The following is a 16,336-nucleotide window of genomic DNA, read 5'->3' as shown; positions in this document are numbered from 1 at the left end:
CCCTGCCCCCACCCATCAATTTAAACTGGTGTAAACCCTCACATCTTCCCCGGCAGATTTCCTGAGTTAATACTGCTCTGCCTTTCATTTCAGGGTGACACAGTATGCTGGTTTTAAGAATGCAATGTGACTCTTAAGACATTGACTTCAAATTTCACTTCTATCCATGAACTCCCGACAACTAGGTGGCTTTAGGCATGCCACCGTCTCTTAACCTCCCCTGTAAGAACTTAGCAATACTGACTTTTACTAGATTGTTAAATCATACCAGGATAACACTTGCAAAGTGCTCTGTGCAATAAAGGCACTATATAAAATGCTAATAAATTATTGCTGGATTAGGTTTCCCCACCTCAGATGTGCCAATCAAGAAACACTTGATTTGGCCTTTTGACTAAGGTTTGGTTGGGGTTTGGGCACAGGCTTGCCTGCCTGCTTTGGGATAGGCCAGCATCCTTTTTAGGTGTCTTTGGCATAGGGTACTGCTAATTAGGCTTATAGAGAGAAAGCAATACCCAACGAGAGGATCTATAAATAAATAAGAAATGTCCTCCAGAAGGGCACCCAGATACCGCACAAATAAATGGGAGGAGGTGTGTAATCCTATCATGCTCTTCCTCCTCAGGCCCTGCCTGAGTTAAGTTCCCCTTGTGAAAAACCAGACGGCCTTAAATGTTTGCCTTTATTGCGGGTGCTGCATTTGCCCTAGGGCGCGGCGGTCGTGATCCTAAGCTTGGGTTTGCACCTGCGGGTTAGCCTTCAGCTGGGTTTGGGGGGCAGACCAAGTATTTAAAGCAATTCAACTCGGGAGAGAGGGGATTGGGGAAATTCTGCTAACCTTGGCTGCCTTCTCCTCACCCAGAGGGGCGGCTGCTCCAGGTGGCATTATCAGGAGCAAGTGCAGCAGCCGCCCGCCTCCTCTTTCCCCCGGTGCATCCCTTTGTCACGCCGCGCCAGAGACCCCCCGCGTCTCCCAAAGCTGCTGCTGCTGCACATTAATATGCTTCACCAGCAGCTCTCTTTGCAGGCGGCCAAGCCTGCGCGTCTGTTGCCGCTCCAGCTCCCTCCGAGTCCGAACATGGACGACGCGAGCTCCTATGCAAATCAGGGATCGGAATACCCGCCAATAGCGGCGCGGCTCCGCGCTCGCCCCTGCCAATGGGAAGCCGCCGACAGGCTGGGCTTGGATTTATATCCTCCAGCATCTCGCGCTTGTTATTGTCACTGCAGCTGCGGCTCTCGGGCGGAGCGCTCCGCTTGGCGAGGCGGCGAACCGTGAGGGGAGGGAGGTGACCCCTGCGCGCGGCGCTAGCTGGGGGCCGCCGGAGCGCGGCCTGCAATCTGCTCCCTGCCAGTCCGCTCCGTGGTTGGGTTGCAAGGCGGGGTGACGAGCGGCGGGGAGGGGGCGGAGCTGCTCCGGAACACGCGTCAGGCTCGCAACCTGCGTTCCCACGTTACTTTGCTAACACTCTGTGGTGACGGTGTTTTTTCTCCAGGTCTTTCTCCTCCTCTGCCTGCTTCGCGCCGGGCCTCGGCTTGCAGCCCTTTCGGAGCGCCCCCCTGCCCGCCCCCTCCAGCCCAGCCGCCTGCCCGCGATGTCCGGCCGAGGGAAGTCCGGCGGCAAAGCGCGCGCCAAAGCCAAGTCCCGCTCGTCCCGCGCCGGCCTGCAGTTCCCGGTGGGCCGCGTGCACCGGCTGCTGCGGAAAGGCAACTACGCCGAGCGGGTGGGCGCCGGGGCGCCCGTCTACCTGGCGGCCGTGCTGGAGTACCTGTCGGCCGAGATCCTGGAGCTGGCCGGCAACGCGGCGCGGGACAACAAGAAGACCCGCATCATCCCGCGGCACCTGCAGCTGGCCATCCGCAACGACGAGGAGCTCAACAAGCTGCTGGGCGGGGTGACCATCGCCCAGGGCGGGGTCCTGCCCAACATCCAGGCCGTGCTGCTGCCCAAGAAGACCCAGAGCTCCAAGAAATGAGCCCGGCCCTGTTTCCGAAGGGGAACAACAAAGAATGGGCCGGTGATGTGTCCCCGCCACCCCACCCGCAGGATCCGACCCAGCGGGCACCGGACATTTTCTCCCTTTTCTCTCTGCTTCACTTGGAGCAGCCAGCGCCGGGCAGATCTCTTCCTCTCCGCCTCCTCTGCCTTGGCGCAGCCATCGCTGGGCCGCCTCTGCGCCTCCTCTCCTCGCTCTGGTCCTCCCTGTCCGCCTGGCGCTGCAGCCGCCGGGCTTCCCTCTCGTCCCCGCCAGCCCTCTTTCCTTCCAATGATCTGCACCTCGCTTGGCCCTCCTGCCCTCTTTCAGTCCCAGAGATTGGAGTGGGAAGAGCAGGCTTAAATCATTTTTCTGTGTCGCGAGAAGGGCACGTGCTGCGGGCCTGGTGGCTGCCACCTAGTGCCCTGCAAATTGATTTCTGTATTATTATTTTTCCTCCCTCCGTCTCTCTCTTCGCATTCTCCCTCCCATCCCCATGATTTATCCCCTAATCTACTACTCTGAAGCTGCTTATACCTGCAGCATCTGTGCAATTAGCTTTTCTTTTCCCTCCCTCTCCCTCCCTTAAAGCCACTATTAATTTTTCGGGAAAGGGGATTTGGAAAGAAAGGACAGTTTTGGAACTAGAAGAATGATTTGTGCATCTTGTTTTTCTTGAATTGGGACTAACTGGAAGAACGGAAGTCAGGAAGCAAGGTGGAAGCTGCAAGCCTGCCCTAGGAAGGCAAGGGACTTTTGCTTGACAGTGTGCCACCATTTGTGACCATGGAGGCTTTCTGCATCCTGTCTGTGCACCTGTCAGGGAGGGAGGATGAAGGCAGAGCCTCTCCATTCATTACTGTTCTGCACAAATATTCCGTCTACTCTCTTAAAACTGCTCTGTCACGGAGCTCAATACAGTGATGGATCTATCTACCTGTTGTTGCTGCACATCCCCATTCAATGTGATCACAAACTTAATAAAATGTTGGAGGGGGGAGGGGAGAAAAGGAAGCTGCCAGAAAAATCGTAATGTGAAAAGAGCCACTACTCTTGCTGAGAGAAATATTAATCTCTTCAAGTGCTAAGCTTTTTTTCTCCCCCTTCCTTGTTTGCTTTATGATGAGGTATTGTGTCACTGTATTTGTACTCCATTCCTAATTGTGTGCTGGTGTTAAATTTTGATTTTATTGTTGTTACAAACCTTTTTTTAAAGAAAGGGGGAATCTAGTTTATGAAGTTAACAGCCTTGGGCTGGAGGCAAACAGTAGTGTGAGTGTGTGTGTGTGTGTGTGAGAGAGAGAGAGCGGGGGGCGGGGGGAAGGTTATTGGACAGTGTCTTCAGTTTCCTAAGGTATACACATCTTGTCCTACTGTCACTTCTGGCCAAACATGCTTGGGGTAGGGTTTTGAATGATGTGAATCATTTGGGCCAGACACAAAAGTGAGATGAGTGCACAGGCCAAGAACAGTAATTGTCTTTCAGACTAACTCTTTGGAGAGGGAGGGCTCCTATTATCTGTCTCTAGCCTTGATTGGTGCTGCATTCAGATCTTCTGAATGCGCTTAGCAGCTTAGCTGGAACCTCATTTTAAGCAAGGGTTCTTGGATTTAGGTCGTATTTTTGTCCTGTTGACGTCAGCAGAGCTAAAATCAAAAGTATTTTAGTATAATAGCTTTTGTGGTTTTTCAGCCTAAGTGATGGTAGGTCTGGAGGTGCCTGAAGCTTCCTTGAGACAGAAGCAATTACGCTGTGTGGTCTGTTCTGTCCTCCTCCCACCCCCATTCCCTTTTGGATTATTAATTCTGTTATAGACCTTTCCCCAACGATGGAGGTTTGGCATTCTGTATCTTTGTTTTGCACTTTAAGACTATACACAGTTTTATTCCTGTTCAGAATTTCACACCTGGTGCATAAAATAGAGTGCAATTGTGGCATCTGTTTAATTGTAATCCTCAATGGATTAATTTTTGGGATTTGGGTTTTTCTAGGGGAAAAAACTGAATTTATACTAGAGTAAAATATCTAGTTAATGTGTTGGTTTACTAAATTGGTGTTTGGGTAACGTATGAGCATGGAAGGTGGCCTAGCCAGTCCTGTGGTGCATAGTAGCTATGGTACTCTAGAGATGGTATCGGAGCCAAATCTTGCTTGCTTGCCTAGGTGAAAAGTTAATAGAACCACGTGCATGCAGCAGTGTCTAGGCTATTGAGCAAGTAGAACTTGTAATATTTATGGGCAACTGTGTATGTGCTGTCAAGTAGCATGTGTTCAACCTATCAAGTGAGGTGTAAATCTGTGGATGAAGTATTGTCTTGCTCTGATTTGACAAATAACACATAGGTTAGTGGAACTTGGATGCTTTAATACCTGGGTAATGAAGGTGGTTTGTTCACTCCTTAGTGATACCTAAGAGGTAGAACCTTGATCTGCTCCTGTCTGATTTGTCTTGCCTATCTCCCACTGCAGACCCAGGGAAAAAAGACCCATTGTTTCTAAGTTGCTATCTCATTCCTCTGGCACTGGACCAGTGTAAGGCTCTTGCTTTCTTCTAGAATGAACATGGATTGCATAATTGTGGGGAAGAGATTGTTTAAATGCAAATAACTACTGAAAAATAGGAAATGAGAGTTTGTGTTTTTCTGTCTTTTATTATTTCAAGATCAGTATTTTGTGTTCTGTCAAAAGACTGCTTTGTATTTATTAGAAAATGCAGAACTTGTGATAGTGGAAAAGTGCAAAACCAATATTCTTATTAAACCGATTCAGTCTTGAATGCACGTCAAAGATGTCTCTTGTCGACACATCACTTAATTAGCTGTTTGGGGGTTACTGAATCCATGAAAGGTTTTTTGGTGGTTTGAGGTCTGTAATGTGCATTTATGCCCTACTCTCCTGAAAATACTGCTGGAAGAAAGGGAAGGTGGGCAGTGGAAGGTCAAAGGTTTGGTCTAGTAACTCTGACTTGACTGCAGTGTGAGCCATCTGTCTTTCAGCTCCCATGTTCCCTCTTTCTATCTAATAGCAAATTAAATGGTGTTGATTAATAAATGGGAAATTAATGTTTGTATCAAATCTTAAAGCCCATTTTGCCCAAAGTATCCTTCTGTGGTCCTGGCAGTGGAGCCCATTTTTTAAAATATTTATCTGACTTGCACAACCAAATGCCTCATATCTTCCTCACTTCTCTCTGCTTGGCAAATGACACCCTGATCCCAAGATTCCCCTGCATGCAGAGAGCCCTGCACAACCCAAGGTTTCCCATTAACTTACATTAGAAATGCACTGGGTTATTCCTGACATCAGTGCAACCCATGCACTATTAATCTGTGTTAGACCCGTCAAGCATTTATTTGGTGGTGCCCATTCAAAGTTGATATGACTTGCTTCCGAAAAGTGCTAGCATCAGAGTATGAAGTCCTGAGGAAGCCAGTTCAGTTGGATGCAGTATTCAAAGTAAATGGGGACAGGATTAAGCTGTGCATTGTGCTATCGTGTATTCTCTGTTCAGAATTAATGAAATCTGTTTAGCAATTAACAAATATAACCTTCCTAAGCCCTCATCACATGGCCCCTTGGTATATTTTACTTTTAACTGTTTTAAATGTAAAGCTGAAGGGAAGAGAACATGATTAAATCAACAGATGGTAAAAAGTAATATTAGAAAGGGATGTCAGTTCTACAAAGGGGCTTCGCTGTGAAGAGCTTAGGGTCCCATATGTGAGCATCTAAAAGGCTGGTGCTTCCCTGCAGCCTCCCCCCCCCCCCTTTAGTACCTTTCTACCATCTGTTTATGTCAATGGGTAGAGCTGGCATGTGGGGTTGTGAAAACCTAAATGACACTAAAAAGAAAATATTGCTCTTGTCCAGAAATGGCATTCCTTACAATAGCAGCTAGCTTGCTCTTCTATCTGTGGGAGTCTATAATTCAGTTTGCAAGTAACACTAAGCCAAACCATGAATGTATTGATGTCCAGACTGCCAAAGAGGAAAGATTATGGCTGCTTTGTTCTTCCTCTGAGCTAAGCTATGATTTAGTTTAGCATGTTATCCAGACTTGTAGTTTGCCTTGCTCCAGACAAACGAGGAACTGTAAACCAAAAGCAAACCTTGGAGTTTACTGGAGCAAGACAAGCCATAAGCCTGGCCTGCATTTGGATGACATGCTAAGCTAAACCATGACTTAGCTCACAGGGGCAGGAGCTAAGTGGCTATGATCTCCAGGAATCCCGATGGTATGGCTTAGCATGGTGTATGAACTGTGTCTGTATATTGCTTGAATTAGTGGCACAATGTGAGCTTTTCTGCCCTGTCGTAAGTGTCACCGTTAACTCTTCCCTTTAAAGCAGATGGAAATGAATGAATGGTGGAAACTAGATTCAGGAAGAGAATGCAGGTGGCAAAGTGTGTGGAAAAGCTTAGAAGTGACTTGAAAGCAGCAGCCTTTATATCCATTTTGGAAGATAACTTTGGACTGAGGGTGAAGAGAGGAAGTCTTGGTGATCGGTCAATTCAAATGTACAGCACAGCTTAGAAACATAATTTAATTGTACAGCTTAACATAATGTAATTGTACAGCTTAGAAACATAAGTCATTGCAATATATAAGGATCTTGGTGAACAGCATTAATGACCACTCTACAGAGTACCAAAATATAAAAATTTATTCTAAATTTATTAGATTCCCAATAGTGAACTGAACAGCCATCTTTAACAAACTGGGGATATGCATTTCAAAGGCCTTCCATCCATACTGTAGAATACTGTTGAAATCTGATGTGAGCCGCAGCAGGTAGGTCAGGACTAGTACTATGTTGCCACACGATGCTTCTCAACACATTATATAATATAGCACTTGGATTGAAAAATGTGCTTCTATAATCCTGAAAACAGTTTAAGGTAGTGGACACAGAGCTTGTGTAAAAGGAACGAGAGATCTTCAACATAAAAATGCCTCCAAACTCCCAGCAGACTCTGCTACCTGCTACTCTTCTGTTTGAGCCTGTAGCCTGAGAGCCTTGCAAATTATAGAAGGGGGTGCTGTGGTTTTCCCCCTCTGCCTATTTTTCACGTGCCTGTTTCTGCCTTTTGGAAATATCCTTGCAGGGAATTAGGGTAATCACGGCTCCTTTTGGAAAAGGTGAAGTCATTTAATGTTTTCCTTCTCTTGGAGAAACATGCCATGCTGCTACAGTGGTGGTTGTAGCTATCTGCACTTAGATATAACAGGGGTAGCCAGAGTGGGGCCCTCCAGGTGTTGAACTACTACTTCCATCAGCCCCAGCCAGTAGTTCCAAGGTAATGGATGGTGGGAGTTGTAGTTCAACAGCTGTACCACATGGTGTTCTTTTTCCCCCTGTGTACAGAGCCCCCATAGCTTAAGTGTGGCTTAGTTGGATGCTGCTGGTTAAAGCTTGAAACTGTTGGATCATTCTGGAATGGACAAAGTTGAACTGTAAGAAATGTGAAAATACCAGTTCACAAAAGTGAAAGTATCTCCATGCATGATTTGAATAAAGTCTATCAATATAGTTTGCAGGGGGGTGCCTTGCTCCTGTATGTGCACTGGGTTGTGAAGCTGGGAGAATATCTTACCATCCTGTCTTCTTAAGTAGTTTATCAAGATAGAGGTTTTTCCTGAAGTGCCAAAATCTGGCCCACTGCAGTTAGTTCTAGGCCACAACTCAGGCTATATTTATTATAAGGATCTTTCTATGCCACTAGTTTTATCTGGACATTTAGAATAGTATTATCACCCTTTTTGTACAATTTGGATACCCCTTACAGCGGCACACTTGCTATGTATTATTACGTTCTTCAGAACCAAATGGTGGTGGTTAAATTTGCATGATGGTGAGTTATGGCACCTATTAGGGACCATTTCATGGTAGGTGATACATTCTCTTACCCTCCCCCTTATTTGTAAACCTGAACTGTGTGCTGTGTGTTTTCTTTTATGTAGAGGACTCCTTGTGGACAAGTGCTAAGATTAAAAGTGTAGGAGAAACAGTCAGGCTGCTCCTTCTACAGGCTTGGTCTTAGTTCCTGATCCTAATGTGCTCAGCTATTGGAGCTCCTTTAAGTGTTCTCCAAGGGGTTGAAAGTTAGGCCATAGTTTAATATGTGGGGTGATATTTGTGTTTATATTAGCAGGGCCCTGCTCTGCTGCACCATTTCTGCCACCCTAAGCAGGTGCCCTCCAGTTCCCTTCTTAAGGTTATATACTTCCCTGACCTGAGTAGCCCCATGGCAAGATCCTGCAAAAGCAGGCCTGGGGCTAGCCCAGCTTCCCTCTCTCCCAGGCCATATTCTCCCTAGACCTTTCCCCTATCCCAGACGGCACCGGGGTACCAGCCTCCGCTGTTCATTTCCCACTTTCACCTCTTCGTTTGCTGCGACTGCCCCTTCATATTGCTGCCACGGACAGGTAGCAAGCTGCGGAAGGTGTAGCCGTGAAGTCCTTTTCCCAGCTCTGGGGTGGAGCTCTTGTTTTTCTGGCAGCGGAAAGCAGGCCACTGGCAGGAAGGGACACCGGCAGGAAGGGTGGGTGACTATGCAACTACAGTGGTACCTCGGATTAAGTACTTAATTCGTTCCGGAGGTCTGTTCTTAACCTGAAGCACCACTTTAGCTAATGGGGCCTCCTGCTGCCGCTGCGCAATTTGTTCTCATCCTGAAGCAAAGTTCTTAACCTGAAGCACTATTTCTGGGTTAGCAGAGTCTGTAACCTGAAGCGTATGTAACCCGAGGTACCACTGTACCGCCCAGCATCATATGGGATGGTTAAGAAGAGCACTGACTCTATATGTAGTCACATTGGGTGTTTTTAGCTTAGGGAGCTACACTGCAGGGCTGTTGTAAGGCACTCCCGCCCCTTACGCTGAGATAAACGATAGGCCGGAGCAGGCCTTTGGCCGCGAGGGCGGGTGGCAGAAAGCAGCGGTAGCAGCTCCGGAGAGATGATCAATTCACGACTCAGTTGAGCACTTTGGTGCCGCCTCCCCCCTTTCAACCTGCTATCTGCGAAAGGAGTGACGCTACCGGTGCAGACGAATGGCTTGACGTAACCGCCCCGGCCAGCCAACCAACGGGCGTTTCCCCACTCGTGCGCACTGGCGCCCGATGACGTAATCCCCCATGTACGCAAAGGCTAGGCTCGCCCCCTAGAGGCTTCTTTTTAGCAAGGTGCATGTGCGGGGTTTGGGAGAGGAGGGGGACCGCCAAACCAAAGGATTGCCGCCTTCTCCCTGGAACTTCAGGTCCGGCTCGGATTTTTATGTGGACGACGACCTCCAACTTGCAATACCTACTACGATACGGGTGAAAAAAGTGACCAAGGGCAGAGGTTTTGCTAACAGGGCAATGCAATGCCTGCCGGCCTTTGCAGAAAATGGAGCTCAAATCAGAGAGGAAAGAGCTCGTTTGAAATGATTGACACGCCCACCTCCAGAAAACTCCACACCGGCAGAAAATTAAGCGGGTGGAATGCGCAACCTTCCCCCCCCACCCCACGCACAAGCTACAGCTTTCCCCTGCCTGGTACCCAGCCTCCTCCACCCTATAGCCGCACCCCTATTATCTCCGGTTCATCCCACTAACGCCCCCATTTCCCACCCTCCCTCCCAAGCCGTTTTCATTTGCCTCTTGCAGTTAAAACACACGGAGGAAGCAGCGAGTGAAAAAAAAGCATTTTAAACGATTTATTGAACAAAAAACACAAGTGCGGAGGGGAAAGGCTACCGAAGGCAAGACACCTTTGAAGGCAGTATGATGATCTTCCAGGAGAGGAGGGAGATCCCCTCCGATCCCCACCTTCCCTAGAACTGAGCATCTACGCATCCCGCCCGGTAATGGCTGTGCAGGCCTCTCACAGGCAAAAACGAAATAAAAAAAGCACCCCGCCACAACCCCCCTTGGTCCCAACCGCTCCCCATTTCTCCCCTCCCTCCTTGCATCCCGAGAAGCGGCTTTTTAAAGGGAAAAGCCGAGACGCCCTTGCAAAGCCGTTGCCATGGCGCCGCAGCGGCATCCGAGGGGCGGCCACGACGGCCGGGGAAACTTTCGGAAGGCAGCCAAAACGCCCCCGTGAGCATGGAGAACCAGGGGCAAGCAGGGAAGCGGCGCCGCCTATCCTCCATATTTTTCGGGGGAGGGGGGCAGGAAAAAATAAAACTATTTCCAATTAAAAAACAAAAGAACCCCGCACAAGCCCTCAAGTCATCCCCCCTTTATTAAAAAAATAAAGGGCTGGGGCGAATAACGTATTCCTCTCCCCTCCAAGGAACCGGCGGCAATGAAGAAAAGGTGCGCCTCCAACCCACGCCCACCCCTCACCCCCCAAAAAAAAGAAAAAGCTACAGAAACGAAACCGGGTAACATGGCTGTGCTGAGAGCAATAAGTCACAATGTCCCGAGGCTCCACAAGTCCAGGGCCCCCTGCCCTCTCCATCTGCGCCTCATTCATTTCCTGCTCTTGAGCGCCTTGGGCTTGGCCGACTTCTTCACCTTCTTGGCGCTGGGCGAGGCGGCCGTCTTCTTGGCGGCCTTCTTGGCTTTCACCTTGTCCTTCTTGGCGGCGGCCCCGCCGGCGCCTTTCTTGTGCGACTTCTTCTCCAGCTTTTTGCTCTTGGCCACGGGCTTCTTCTCGACCTTGCGCGACGCGGGCACGGCCACCGCCTTCTTGTGCGACTTGGCGTGCGAGGCGCCCCCGCCTCCTGCTCCGGCGCCCCCTTCTCCGCCCTCCAGCTTCTTCCTGTTGAGCTTGAAGGAGCCGTTGGCGCCCGTGCCCTTCACCTGCAGCAAGGTGTCGTTCTGCACCAGCGCCTTGATGGAGTACTTGAGGTAGGTGCGCCCGTTCTGCTGGTCGAACCAGGCCACTTTCTTGGCTTCGTTGTAGATCTTGGCCAGCGAAGAGCCGTTGCGCTCGCCCAGCTTGCGGATCGCCTCCACCACCAGCTGGCTGTACTTGCCCGGCTGGTTCTTCTTCTTGCTATTTTTCTTCTTCTTGGAGGGCGACAACACCGACCCGCCGCCGCCGCCTTTGGCTTTCTTGGCGGCGCCTTTCTTCTCCGGAGCCAGAGGCGCCTCTTCCGCCTCGGCCAGGGGCAGGTCGGCTTCTTCCAGCTCAACAGACATGCTGGATAAAGCGAGACGGCGCTCTCTCCAAGAGAAAAAGACCAGGCTCGGTGGTACTCGTGTGCGCACTCGGGAAGCAGCAGCAAGCGCGGTAGCCGAGCACAGCTCGCCTCTGCTCCGCCTGAGAGAAAGCCGTCTGCCTGGGCGGGCTCCGCCACAGCTCTTTATATGCGCCAGGAGCGGACCACGTTGAGAACAACAACAGGCAGCGAGGAGGCCGGCTCCAAGTTGTGCTTTTTGTGGCCCCTTCGGCGAGCTCTCCCGCCCGCGTCCGGCGGCCTAGGGTCGGGCTGCCGGCGCCAGCGGCTACTCCCGACGGTGCCTGACGGAGCTGCCCGGGCGCCGCAGCCTCCCGGGGCTGGGAAAGGTTCCCTGGAGGCGATTTTAAGGGCGCACCCTATGCTGGGGGAAGGCAGAGGATGGGGGCGCCCTGTATGGAGGGCTCTGGGGGCCCCCGAGGGATCCGCACGGCACGGCCAACGCACGGACCCGGTAGAGAAGAGGGCGCCGCGTGCCGCTGGCCGGTCGTGGGGCGCCGGCGACCCTCGGGGGGGTGACTAGCCCAGGGTTAATTTGTTGCAACTAACACACTGGACGCCCTCACGTGGTCGGCTGCAGCAGCAACGGAGCTGTGGAGCTCATTCCAGGGGGGTCCCCGCCCGATCTGGAGGGGCCGCGACTCAAGGGGTTGCGGGGCTCAGAGAGGGCAGGATTTGGCCGCCCAGGGATCCTCGGTTGTAGGGCGGCAGCACCTTCCAGTTTGGGCTAGAGGGGGTTGCAAGCCCTCCCCCTATCACGCAGGCAATCCCGACGGAGGCGCGTTTGGTCTCTAGTATGAAGTGGTATGGAAGGGCAAAGGGGCGCTGCTATTTGTGCTGCTTTTGGGGGGCGAGGAGGCGCGATGTATATTTACCATAGGAGATGCCCAAATTGGTGAAACAACCGATGAAGCGAAGGTCGGGGGGGGGCGATTCTTGAACAACCAGGTGGAGGAGCCTGCAGAGAAGACGTTGGGTGCCCACTCACTTTATTGCTTTTGAGTTTGTATATATTTATATTTGCGAGTTCATTATATCAGCCTCGGTAACTCCTGTTAGATGGGGTTGGGGTGGCCATGTCTCAACTTGGGCTTCGTGCGGGGAAATGAATATGGAGGATGTTTTCAGGATCTTGCCACTTGTCTTTAAAGGCACGGGTAACATTGCAAGGCACCCGGAGATAAGAGGGTATGTAAAGTCTAGCCACGAGAAGTCTCTCCGGGCTACTCCGCACCCCACTTCGAGCTACCTAGGGAGGGGGCGGCGCCCTTTAGTTTATGGTTAAAAGAAAGCGATAATCGGAGGCGTGCAAAACGGGGAGAAGATCAGCTCCGCGGGGTGGGGGCGGTTTGGTGCAGCGGCTCCTTTTCAGCCAAGGCGCACCTTGTTTTTTTTTTCCTTTTCCGGATTTGATTGGAAACAGATCGGGTGGCAACGGACACTTCCTTCGGGGAGCAGCTACTGGCGGCAGGAGGCATCTTGCTCCGCACGCGGGATGCCATGGATTTATCCCGCCTGCCAAGTCTCCTTCCCGCCCCCCAATTTGGGCAGAATTTAAATTACCTTTTAATCACGTTAGCTTATAAGCTATCTGAGAGGGCGCCCGATCCGGACGCATTTAAATAAGGGGGGCACATATGCACCCCATAGGAAGGGGGCTGGCAGGGAAAGGGGGGGCGGGGCGGCACCACCTCTGCTTTAGAAGTGTAGACGGCCTTAGCCAGTGCTGCCAAGAGCACTGTCTAAAATATGTGTGTGTGTAGGAGGGGGACGTTTCTTTTTAGATTGGGGGTGTGGGGGGGGAGAGAGATCTTCCTGCAGGGAAGAAAACGAAAGCAACCCAGCGCGGTTACTGAAGGCGAGGGAGCTTTTTAGCCATGGAATCCGCCTACTCCATCAAAGCCTCTTCTCTGCTGCCACCTTTTAAAGCTGGTTCACGATCGCTCTGGGAGGGAGGGAAGCAGGCGCGTTACACCCACTTTCAACTGCATCCTCCTGCGCAGGAAAAGTTACCCCCCACCTTCCTTTGCCTTGAATCTGATTTGCTTCTTATGCCAAAAGGGGGAAAAGGGGGGAGGGAGGGAGGCAATTCAAACCCTCGAGCTCCGCAGCTTGCTTTCTCGCTCCCCCTCCCACTTTCGATAAATCTGACACCCGTCCTCCTCCTCCTCCCATGTCTTATTATTTTCTCCGCCATTTCGCTCGCCCTGCCTCCCTCTTGCACGGCTTTAAAAAACAGCAGTTCTGTGCAGGAGGTAAAAACCGCGCTCTGGGGAAGAGCCCACCCCGTAGACGTCTTGCAAAGCATGTTGGGACGAGGTGGACCTCGGTTTACCACAGCCTCTTCTGCTCTTAAGCAAAGGATCGCTTTTAAACCCATTGGTTACGCCTTAGAACAGCCAGAGGTTTCTATGTAGATTTTAAAAAGCACGTTGGTGAACCGTGGGGATTTTATTTTTTAAACCTTCAAAGCTGAGACCATATCACCACACTGCTTCTCATCTAACTTTTGTTTGAGAAGCAGAGTTCAAATTCCCATGCATCCAGGTAACTACCAACTGGTCAGTTTGACATTGACACCAGGACATTGATACCAGAACAGATAATTAAACCGTCCGTCTGTAAGCACTTAGAAAAGGAAAAACCCAGCATGGGTTTCTCAAAAACATGTCATGCCAGACGAATCTTATTTCTTTTTTTTATGGAGTTACAAGCTTGATGGATCAGGGGAATACTGTGGACATGGTGTATCTTGATTTCAGAAAGGGTTTTGACAAAGTCCCCCATGATGTGGAGAAGCTGGTAAAGTGTGGGCTAGACATGGTAACTGTTAGATGGATTTGTAGCTCCTTGACTCACCGAACCCAGAGTGCTCACTAATGGTTCCTTGTCTCTTGGAAAAGTGACAAGTGGGATGCCACAGGGTTCTGTCCTGTGCCTGTTGCTGTTCAACATCTTTATAAATGACTTGGACAAATCAAGGATAAGATAATCCAATTTGCAGATGACATGAAACTGGGAGTGGTAGCTAATGCTGCAGAAGACAGAATCAGGATTCAATATAATCTTAACAGATTGGAGAACTAGACCTAAACTAATAAAATGAAATTCAATAGAGACAAATGTAAGGAATAAACTTAGGCACGAATAACCAGTTGCAAACATAAGATGGGGAACACCTGGCTTGCCAGTAGTACATGTGAAAAGGATCTTACTAGACCACAAGCTTAACATGAGTCAACAGTGTGATGTATCAGCAAAAAAAACAATGCTACTCTAGGCTGCATCAACAGTAATGTCCCAGTCAAGGGAAGCAGTAGTCCTGCTCTGTTCTGCCTTGGTTGGATTACACCTAGAGTACTGCATCCAGTTCTGGGCACCACAATTTAAGAAGGATGTTGACAAGTTGGAACGTGTTCAGAGGAGGGCGACCAAGATTATCAAAGGTCTGGAAACCAAGCCTTGACAGCCTTACAAAACTGAATTCTGCACTTTTCCCCAGGCTCTGATGGAATCACAGTATACACACATCCCCAATAATAGGGAGTACAGTGTAAAATATGGAAATGCCAAAGAGCATCAGCTTATAGGTTAGCCAAATTTCCACATGGAACCCACTAGAGAAAAGGGAGTGTTAATAAACAAGCTAAAGAATTACCAACCCAGTGTGGTGTAGTGGTTAGGAGCGGTAGTCTCGTAATCTGGGGAACCGGGTTCACGTCTCCGCTCCTCCACATGCAGCTGCTGGGTGACCTTGGGCTAGTCACACTTCTCTGAAGTCTCTCAGCCCCACTCACCTTACAGAGTGTTTGTTGTGAGGGAGGCAGGGAAAGGAGAATGTTAGCCGCTTTGAGACTCCTTCAGGTAGTGATAACGTGGGATATCAAATCCAAACTCCTCCTCTTCTTCTGACCAAGGCAATAGAGTAGGCCTGTTACTTCCCTTGAATGGCTTCCATAACTTCCTAGCCCTTCTTATTACATGTGTTAAAGATGCACAGCACTCAGAAGTTTTAATAAATTTTATTCCAAACTGCTTTGGGGCTAGTGGCATTGGTGATTTGGAATACATGGTCAATCCAAGAGTTTACCGCTCTGTCAATGCATTATTAGCTCCTGCTTTTGCCTTTTTGAACCATAGCAGCTTTGCATGTGTGCGAAGTTGACAGAGGACATGCCCAGTTGCCATGCATCTCAAGCCTTGTTAGAACCCAGAAGAAATAAAATTTCAGTTGACATGCAGGATATCATTATCTACTACACTCCTATGTCCTATACAGGGCATTGCATTCCCCCAAACAGGCAGACTCCCAAGAAAAAAGCTAACCTATTTTGTCTAGTCTTCCAACTCCAATTTCCAAAAGATTCTAGCTGATATTTAAGGATACTCAAGTGACAATGATGGGGAAGGCTATAGAAAATCCAAATTGTTCTATGCCTAGGAGAAAGGAATTCATTATAGACCAGTTACTAGAAATGAAATCATTAATATGAACTTTTCATTGAATCAGCTGGTCCAAAACAGCTTTTGATCTAATAAAAGGAATCAGTTAGGGGAAGTCCTTTTTGCTGATTACCTCTGTACCGCCACCAACTTCCACCCTGTTTTTTTTGGGGGGGGGGCTTTGAATCAGCAAAACTCTCTGTTAAAAGATGCCTCTGCTGGACCAGAAACCCTTCCCTAGGGTCCCACCCACTGATGCCAATTCAAGTCATCACAGAGCAAATATGAGGTTTTCTAATGAGGGTCCATCAATATGCTTTTGAAAGAATGTAGATCGAAGACAGTGATCAGACCATTCCAATTTCTACAGAACTATGGTATAAGTAAGAGCACAGGTCCAAAGCAAAATAGCCACTCCAAGTTCAGCAGCATTTTCTAACTATACTACAATGGCAACAGCCATTCCCTGTATCACAGCAGAAGTTTCCTGAAGGTATATTGGAGGGCAGCCATCAATGGTTTTACATCCATGAGTGAAGACTTGTTGCCATGACAATTTTATAATTCGCAAGCATTCTTGGTGTTCACAACACAGAAATTAATAGTGGGCTCTGCTATGACGTTTTCAGTTCCTCCTGGGTTGTTTTGATTTGTCAGCTTCTACTTCACTGGAGCCCTGGGAGGTCTGGTGTTACAAGATGCAGTTTTGAACAAGTCATGCTTTTCAAGTAGCAATTCAGTTT

At 49.4% G+C, this 16,336-nt stretch overlaps 2 protein-coding genes across 2 annotated transcripts; one reads left to right on the top strand and one right to left on the bottom strand.

The window, feature by feature from the left end:
- The first annotated feature begins 1,161 nt into the window (after positions 1-1,161).
- On the top strand, positions 1,162-4,764 carry LOC310755830 (histone H2A type 2-B-like). Its single transcript, XM_083599143.1, has 2 exons — positions 1,162-1,275; positions 1,497-4,764. Exon 2 carries the CDS (start codon positions 1,596-1,598, stop codon positions 1,974-1,976), a length of 381 nt encoding a protein of 126 aa, XP_083455269.1. The 5' UTR covers positions 1,162-1,275; positions 1,497-1,595; the 3' UTR covers positions 1,977-4,764.
- Positions 4,765-9,653: 4,889 nt separating this feature from the next.
- H1-10 (H1.10 linker histone) lies at positions 9,654-15,157 on the bottom strand. Its single transcript, XM_083603142.1, has one exon. It carries the CDS (start codon positions 11,110-11,112, stop codon positions 10,438-10,440), a length of 675 nt encoding a protein of 224 aa, XP_083459268.1. The 5' UTR covers positions 11,113-15,157; the 3' UTR covers positions 9,654-10,437.
- Between the last annotated feature and the right edge of the window lie 1,179 nt (positions 15,158-16,336).

Source organism: Podarcis filfolensis, assembly GCF_964270895.1.
Source record: "Podarcis filfolensis genome assembly, chromosome: 2".
Lineage (NCBI taxonomy): Eukaryota > Metazoa > Chordata > Lepidosauria > Squamata > Lacertidae > Podarcis > Podarcis filfolensis.
The sequence above is the reverse complement of the archived record's forward strand: the minus strand, read 5'-3'. Positions and strand labels throughout refer to the sequence as shown.